This window comes from Aulostomus chinensis, chromosome 23 (assembly GCF_037954235.1).
Source record: "Aulostomus chinensis isolate RoL2024-O1b breed Wild chromosome 23, RoL_Achi_v1.0, whole genome shotgun sequence".
Lineage (NCBI taxonomy): Eukaryota > Metazoa > Chordata > Actinopteri > Syngnathiformes > Aulostomidae > Aulostomus > Aulostomus chinensis.
In genome coordinates, this window is record NC_141342.1 from 14,273,459 (window position 1) to 14,282,642 (window position 9,184).

The window sequence follows — 9,184 nt, forward strand, 5'->3', positions numbered from 1 at the left end:
ACATCCAGCATTTATCTTGAATGAAATCATTTAACTCAGATAATAAAAAAATTTACTTGTATACAACAGACTGATGATCAGGTCTTGCATCTGTCCAATGTTTGCAAAGTACTTGATTGTAACCTTGAATTTGCCTGCATGCAGTCTACCAACATTACCTCATACGTGTCTGTGGTGTTACCCGTTTAGTTGTGTGGAGAAAAAGTAGCAAAAGGGGAATTTTAATGTAAAAAAGGATGAAACTTTACACCAACATACACTGGGAAAGACCTCTATATGTACTGTATCATGATGCAGCAAGCAAACCCCTGTAATGAGATTTGAATGCACAAGATGTGACGTTACAGGTTCAATATGTACCACATATATTCGCACAGGGAGCGTCATCATTAAACCTTCTATCTGTCATAGATACATGATTGATTGATAGATAGATACCCTGATTTTAGCAGTAACCCAGTTTCCTCTCATGGACCCTATCGGCACCCGGAAATGACGTAGGTTCCTGTTCGTACTTTCCAGAAAAAAAATGGCAGCTGTTGACATCGACGTGCCGGTGGATACAGAGCCCCAGATTTACAATCAGGAGGACCTGGAACGGTAAATAAGATTCCATGCGGCGTGTTTCATTGCGGGGGTCAGATTATTTTTGAAATTATCAAGAATTTATTGATAAAAAATAGAGGGCCTCTGGCTGACACGGCTCCGAAACAACAGTGCGCTCGCTCAGCTAATCAAGCTAGCTTCCTCCGGAGAAACGACGGGAACGCGTGTGAACTAGATATTTCCGATTTTTATATATTGTAAATCGTTTTTTTTCATGAACGACACGAGTTGATAGTATCACATAGACATAACGTTAATGAAAAAAGCTGGTTGAGAAATCTACCCTCAAAACGTAATTAAACGACTACCAATAGACGCTAACTTAGTCCTTATATTTGGCGTGTACAGTCACGTTTTTTTAAAATTATTTTTTTAGACTTTTTGTCAGTGGCTGTCGGACTTGAGTTTAAGAGCACAGTTAAGAACATTAATAAAATAAAAAAGTAGACATGATGAAACCGCATTACTAAACATTTGTTGGGGCTTTAGGTTCAGAGAAAGTTCCAGAGTGTGTAATTCGGTGAGTTAGCGTAAGCTAGCTTTGATAACGTGACATTAGCCTAAAAAAATATATATCACAGTCGTTGTCTTACACCGTAAAAGTTATACATTTCTGAAACAAAGGATGTCGTGACTTGACCTACATATTTTATTTCTTATGATGTTTAAAGATGAGTTTCTAGTTATTTTACTTAGTATAATAACTCGCACCCAAACGAGTCACCTGAGATCGCTATCATCAGACGCAGTAAACGGTTTCCCTGTTACTGCTGTCCTTCCTTTTCTTCTAATAAAATTCTGACAGGCTGTCTTACGACCGTCCTGCCATGTATTTAGCCTAATAAAGGTCATTGGTGTTTAATCATTTGGGAGCATTTTTTTTGGTGATGGAATCGGAAATCTCTCAACATATCAGCCTTGTCTATGAATTGAATTCGGAGTAAAACCTTGAAATGTTTTCCGTGTTATTTTGGTCCACATATTGAAATCTGTAAATGTCAGCGATGGAAACTTTGTAGTTTGACCTGAAAAAACAGAAATGATGCTCCGTGTGTGTGTGTGTGTGTGTGTGTGTGTGTGTGTGTGTGTGTGTGTGTAGCAGCCCAGCAGCAGGATATTAATAGTGACATTAGTCGCATGCACTCACATATACAAAGATGCTTTGTAAGTCCTGAATCAGGTGGATGTTTTTATGTTACTTGACTTTTTTTTTTTTTGGAATGAGGCCATCAGAACTCATTGCGTTCGAGCCATGACTTTGTTTTTGTATGTCACAACTAAACCCTGCCTTTCAAGGCTTCATATTTTTTGCAAGCTGAAGTCCTAAGGCTTTAGACCTGTAGACTGTACAAGGACATTGTGCCATAGTCAATATTGGTAAACCTTGTTTGTACAGAATGATACAAGTGCACATAGGCCTGGATTATCTGCTGAATTATTGTGTATATGCATTTTTGCTATTGTTGTTTTTGCTTGTGGGATCAAATTAAAATGCCCCGTAAAAATTCAAACGTTGTTACTCTGCATACAGCTTAACGTGGTCCCAGTCACTAGTGGGAAACTCCAACTCTGGTGTCACTAATTTGGGCGTAGCCTGCATTTCAACATGTTAAATTGTTTAATTCTGCAGAGAACGATGCTGCAGTAGTTACTACCTGATGTGAATGAGCAATAGTTTAACTCTTGGCATAAATTTCATAGCTATGTTTAGTATAAGAGCTGCTAGGACAGTGCGTTCCCACCTCTGCTGTCCCAGTTCCAGGTGCAAAACGCCACTGTCCTTTAAAAACAGCAGTACTCTACTGGCCAGTTTACAAGAAAGCCAGGGATGGGTTCAGATGGACACTAGCGCATCAGCTGATCTACCTTGAGGACTAATACAAACAAGAATCTTCCAGCAACTTCCACTGTAACATGCAAATAGCTTTGAGGTTTTGCCATCAAGTGAGCAGATGGGCTCTTTTCAAAGCAAGAATCATTGTCTGTATAACGTGATTGGTTAATTGTTTCTACCCTGACTTTGGTTTCCTTTCTCCAGTCAAGCTGAAGGCTTCAAGGAGCAAGGAAATGCATTCTATAGCAAGAAAGATTACTCTGAGGCCTTCAACTATTACACGAAGGCCATTGGTGAGATTACACTACACTCTGTTTCTAAAGATTCTGATGATTGTCAACACTCATTGATCAATTGGATCTTCATACTGTCCCACTGAGAAATGATCTGCTCTTTGTTTGGTTCTCGCTCCCCTGCGTAATTGTTGCCTCCATGCACCTTCAAACTATATCAGGATCATCATCCCTACTGGTTTTTGTTCAGTTATTTTGATATATATCACACTTATATCTTTATTAATGGTGCCGGAACGCAGGTGTCTGTCTCCTCTATTGGTCTATATTTGCTTGCCTCTGTGACATGGAGGTTTTCTTTCAATTGAAGATGCATGCCCCAGAAATGCCAGTTATTACGGCAACAGAGCAGCCACCCTCATGATGCTGTGTCGCTTTCGAGAAGCCCTGGAGGATTCCCAGCAGGCTGTGCGGCTGGATGACTGTTTCATGAAGGTCAGTTGTTAACAGACTCTCACCTCCTTGTCTCAAAATCCCATCTGCAAAATAACAATTGACATGTCGTAATTAATAACCCTCCCTTCACTCCACAGGGTCATTTACGTGAGGGCAAGTGCCACCTATCTTTGGGGAATGCCATGGCGGCCAGTCGCTGCTTTCAGAAGGTTCTGGAGATGGAGCCCAGCAATAGAGAAGCCCTGCAGGAGGTAGGATGGCATGGAGGTTTTTTAATTTACTGTTAATCAGTCTTTTGTGTATATATAAAAAAAAAAAGAGGCTCATGTTTCATTTTGTTTGCAGAATAAGAATGCATCAACGCTACTGGAGTTTGAGCGACTGGCTGATTTTGGCTTTGAAAAGCGGGATTTTAGAAAGGTACTTTACACCCAAACTCTCATCTTGCTGATTAGGAAAGTTTTAGGTATTATTTTAGATTTTTGTCCCAAATTGTAATAGTCTTTGAAAAAGTACATTTACAGAAATTGTTCTATTGGACTACATTAATCACACAAAGGACAAGATCGACTGGAACTGTTGAATGATGTGTTTACAGCCTGTCTGCAGAAAACCTGGACCTTCCTTTGAACAGCTTGCTTGACTGGACAATACAACGGCAATATTTAGTTTTCAGCGCCCCAGCATTTGCACTCCTGTCATCTCTGAATGTGTTGCTGAAGTCTAACAGGTACATTCATGTGTGGCTTTCCTCTCCTGCCCTCCTGTCCTAATCCAGGTGGTTTACTGCATGGACCGGGCCTTAGCTCTGGCCTCTGCCTGCCACCGCTTCAAAATCCTCAAGGCTGAGTGCCTGGCTCTGCTGGGACGCTATCCAGAAGCTCAATCCGTTGCAAGGTACAAACAGCTGTTATACCGAGCCATTATTGGGGAGAAACTAGTAATTAGCGACAGCAGGGCCATTTTCTGCCGCCTCCAGTATTCACACAAGCATTCTGTTTTAGCTGCATTCCAGTCAGAATGTTGAATTTGATATTCCCAGCAGATATTATGATGGAACTTTGTTTTCCAGTGATATCTTGCGGATGGACTCCACCAACGCGGATGCACTGTATGTTCGAGGCCTGTGTCTTTACTACGAGGACTGCATCGATAAGGCCGTGCAGTTCTTTGTCCAAGCTCTGCGCATGGCACCCGACCATGAAAAGGCCCGGCTAGCCTGCAGGGTAAGTTTGACACCAAGCATTTTGAAATTTGTAACTTAACGGTGAATTTTTAATCCAAAAAAGAAAAGTTTGATTTTAGTATTTGCAAAGTGGCTTCACTCAATAGATGTTGAAGACCCTCCGCTGCGCAATTTAGTAAATTTCTCATTCCCGTATCAGAACGCCAAAGCCCTGAAAGCCAAGAAAGAGGAGGGCAACCTGACGTTTAAGAACAACAACTTCGAAGCTGCCTACCAGCTCTACACCGAGGCCCTGGCGATAGACCCCAACAACATCAAGACCAACGCTAAACTCTACTGCAACAGAGCCACAGCTGGAGCAAAGGTAAGTGGCAATAAACCAGCAGGCTTATACGGATGATATGGTTTGGTCGACGTTCGGAGGACATACTTGATACCAGGAGTCACTGGCTTTTGATCCCGTTCTGCCTGATCACCGCATCAAAACACATTTGTCAGTCATCAATCAGCTCAGTGTCATTCATTCCCTTCTCAACAGCTGAGTAAACTAAATCAAGCCATTGAAGACTGCACCAGTGCGATCAAACTCGATGACACGTACATCAAGGCCTATTTAAGACGAGCTCAGTGGTACGTATACACCTGGGTGCATTTCTGCTCATTTTGTTTTACTGTTTTGTTTTCGACTTTTCAACTGACCTTGCGTTGCTTGTAGCTACATGGACACAGAGCAGTACGAGGAGGCTGTACGGGACTATGAAAAAGTCTACCAGACAGAAAAAACATCCAGTAAGTTTGTCAGTCTTTTCTCTATCAAACCACATCGATTGCCATTAGTTAAAGTGAAATCTACAGTGGTGACTTTTGAAATGGATTTTTTTTTTTTTTTTTTTTTTTCCCCACGTGAAAATAGACGTTTCCATCAATGTTTGCTTATGAAAATGAACCTCGGCCTGTTCGGGAAAAAGTCTTATTAGCAAGACTGCTTAAGAGCTGGAGTTTTCTCACACTGGTGGTTTTTTTCTCTCCCTCTAGACCACAAGCATTTGCTGAAAACTGCACAGTTGGAGCTGAAGAAGAGCAAGAGGAAAGATTACTACAAGGTGCTGGGGGTCGGCAAGAACGCCACAGAGGACGAGATCAAAAAAGCCTACCGCAAACGAGCCCTCATGCACCACCCAGGTAACAGAACACACACACACACACACACACTCCAGATACCAGCTGAGAGTATTTGATTGCTGTTTATCTAAGTCTCATATTCTCTCTCTCCTAGACCGCCACAGTGCAGCGACCCCAGAGGTGCAAAAGGAGGAGGAGAAGAAATTCAAGGAAGTGGGCGAGGCTTTCACTGTCCTCTCCGACCCGAAAAAGAAGACACGATACGACAACGGACACGACCTGTCTGACGACGGCTCGTTTGACGGCGGAGGTAAATGCCTCAACATCTTTTTTTTGTTCCTTTGGCTTCTGATCAGCAGGTCATTTGTTGAAAACTTGTGGTCATTTTATTTAAAAAAAAATGTTGTCACAACCCTCACAGCTTCCGTCCATAGAGTTTAATTCAAACAGGTTTTTGCAGACATCTTGGTTTGTTCAACTTTTGGGAAATGACTGTTCTGATAAGTCTGAAGGAGTTGGACAGAAGTTGTTTTATCATTCACTGTTCACACTCCAGTCATCGGCCTCTAGGGGGAGCCCCAAGTTTATTATATTAATACTATAGCATCAAGTGAATGCAACTTTTTGGATGTTAGGATTCAGTTGTGCTAAATGAAAGAGGCTCTCAGGTCAGATTCTGTTCTGTGTGTTTTCTGGATACTCCAGCTTTCTGCTGCAATTACTCCTAAAATTGTGCCTGGTGTTTTCACCGGGTCAGCCAGCAAACACAATCATCATCTCTGGTTAATCTTTTTCTTTTTTTTTCCCTCCCTTCTTTTTTTTAAAATTTATCTTGCTTTCCCAGACTTTGATGCCAACAACATCTTCAGGGCTTTCTTTGGTGGCCACGGTGGAGGATTTTCATTTGATTCCAGTGCAGGTAAGTTCAGACTAGGGTTGGCTGGTGGTACGGTAATGCCACGTATTTAAAGATAGCAACAGTGTCAGTTTCATTACTCTCATTCCTGTGACGACGGGGGTGTCTTGTGTCGTGGCATCTTCTCCTTCTTCCTCAAAGCCCAGTTTCAGTTTAGTTTTGTGTTGAGAGAGAAGCGCAACAGGCCTCTGCTGGCGAAAAATGAAAGAAAGACGGAGCTGCTTCAGTTATCTGGACACTTTGGAACAGACTGAAATAGAGCAAGATCTGTTACACTGGCAAAAGAAACGGAACCAATCAGTTTAATCACCCCAAGTCCACTTCTCTTCAGCCCTGCTCACATGTGTAATACAGTAAAATGAGCGCTTGGAATGGTATCCCACGACCCTGACGTATACGCTAATAAACCTGACTTTGCAAAGTTTTTAATCCTTGTATTTATTGCGAGCGTTACGCACGTATGCTGCTCAGATCTTGGCTTGAAACCTGTGTATTTTCTGCTCTGAAATGTGTTGACCAACACGTCCATGACCGGAAAACACAGAGTTAAAAAGTGCTGAAGGAACCACCGCCTTGTTTTGGATGGATGTCTGGTGTACTTGATCTCCGCGTCGTACATCGTTCCCCACGCCTTTTTAAGTTTGACAGATAAAGAGAGAGACACTGCAACAACAAAGACCAGGTCTGTTCAAACAACAAACCGAACTGGGCCAAGATGGTTGATGCGCCAGTAACGTGTCTGAGCATGTCACATGACCAGACGCGATGGTAATGAGTAACGGCACTGCCATTAGATGACGATGTGCTCCTCCAATGTCATCACATTGACGTTTTCATACGTGAAGTGCAGTAGAGCAGCCTGGTGGCAGGAAAAGAGCTTCAACTGGGGGGTGCCCTCCGAGTCATTAGGTCATTTTTCATCAGACTGGTTTAAACATGTGGACTGTAATAGGCATCAAAAATTGGCTACTTGCGCCAGCCCCAGTGTAGACCTACTCCCATCTCTTGAAAGGCTAGAAAACTGAAGAATGATCTATAAAATAACTCTCCCTTCTCTCCTTTTCCTTCTTTTTTTCTCAAGACTCTGGTCCTGGAAATTTCTTCTTCCAGTTTGGCTAAAGTGAAGAAGTGCACAGGAAAATGCAGCCCTGCAGTTTACCATATCCAGTTGGACCCTCACTCACCTGGCGATGCTCAAATTCCTGAGTGCCCTGCAAAAAAAAAAAAGCCCCGACCGTATTTCCCCCCCCCCCCCGAGAGGTTTTTGATTATTTCTGTCTCCTATTTACTCCTCTTTACATTGACGCTAACAAAACATTCAGACGGAGAATTCAGCAGCTTTAATGATTAATTAACATCATAGAGGTTCTGAAATTTGAAGAAGTATGGATCAGCTGATGAGAGCATGTCCCTATTGCCAAAACCAAAATTCTGATCTCGTGGAACTGCCTCTACCTTCATCAAGGTGCTCTGTTATAAGGAACGCATCGGATGTGTGGGCATCGTGATTGATAGTTTTAGAAGACATTGTATATGTTTTTATGGTTCTCCAGCACGTCTCTGCAGTCACAGAACTGTGGACGTTCAGTGTCAAAGCTGACCTCAGGACATCCTGACAAGAACACGCCGCTGGTCTCTTACAAGTTTGTGTCCAGGTTTTAGTGGCTCGGTTGCCAAATATAGAATCAACTTGCAGGGTTTTTTTTTTTGTTGGTTTGTTTCCTCTCTTCTCCAAGCTGTATTGTATATTTGATTTGAATGTAAATTCCTTATGTGTCCATAAATGTTTCTTTTTCGGTCCTCCTCGTCTATTTATTTTTTATCGTACTGTATATTCTTACATATATGCAGCCAGTGTACACTGTCTTCCTCCTTTTTATATATAAAAAAAACATTTTTAAATGTTTTCCTATCCATCCTCTTTGTGCAGATTTACAGAAACAGGCCAATATGAATACATTTATAGATGTTCTTCTGTTGACAATTTGACTTGACCTCCTTCCGTTCAGTACCGACCACTCCCCTGATCGACAGTCCCATTCAAATGGTGCCTTACCAGAATAAGAAGATTCATTAACCTTACAGTCAAACTGCTGTAGAGAATAAAAACCTCCTAATTGCAAATGTAACATTTTCACAGATTTTTTTTTTTTTGTGATAGAGCATTCATGAGCTTTCAGGTCTGGCCAGTAAACCCAGTCGTAAAGTGAAGTGAATTCCTGTCGAACATGAAAGGTTGACAGGTTGTCCCGTGTCGTCATCATCAATCACACCGAGCCGTCACCCAGCCGTAGTTATCATGCATGTTGGGTCAGGACAGCCCCTCCACTGGTTCCACCCGCTAAAAGGAACTGGGAGCTTCCAGTAATGATTCTGTCACTGATCTATGTATAATTTTTAAAACAGTTACAGTATTAAAGAGACATCGCAAAAATAATGGCTGGTCTTTTACTATTCTTCATGGTCTTTTTTTCTTTTATTCACCTTTTTTTCTCCCTCTTCCATTCATCTGGGTTTTTTTTTTGTTGTTGGTATTTTCTCATTTTAATCTGGGAAATAAAATAAAGTTATGTTTCAAGCTATTTGTCGGTCAGCTTTCTTTCACTATATGTCCTAAGTTTCACAGCTAAAGCTACTAGTTGTTTTACAGGATCAGACTTGATGCTCGAGATCCAACAAGATATATCATTTCCTTCGAGAACCTATTTTAGGGCAAATACGTGCTTAAATGGAAATATATGATGTTTTACTGACATCAAGCATCTTCTTTTTATGTTCAAGTTAATATTGAAACCTCAAATCAGGGTAACCAGTATCTTCTCTTCGCTTGG

General features: G+C 41.7%; 1 protein-coding gene across 1 annotated transcript; it reads left to right on the top strand.

Annotated features, from left to right (window-relative positions):
- The first annotated feature begins 465 nt into the window (after positions 1 to 465).
- On the top strand, positions 466 to 8,935 carry LOC147239700 (dnaJ homolog subfamily C member 7-like). Its single transcript, XM_086196460.1, has 14 exons — positions 466 to 600; positions 2,645 to 2,733; positions 3,044 to 3,168; positions 3,267 to 3,380; positions 3,475 to 3,549; positions 3,908 to 4,026; positions 4,202 to 4,355; positions 4,515 to 4,679; positions 4,854 to 4,945; positions 5,031 to 5,104; positions 5,351 to 5,497; positions 5,592 to 5,747; positions 6,282 to 6,356; positions 7,435 to 8,935. Exons 1-14 carry the CDS (start codon positions 530 to 532, stop codon positions 7,470 to 7,472), a joined length of 1,494 nt encoding a protein of 497 aa, XP_086052586.1. The 5' UTR covers positions 466 to 529; the 3' UTR covers positions 7,473 to 8,935.
- Positions 8,936 to 9,184: the final 249 nt, after the last annotated feature.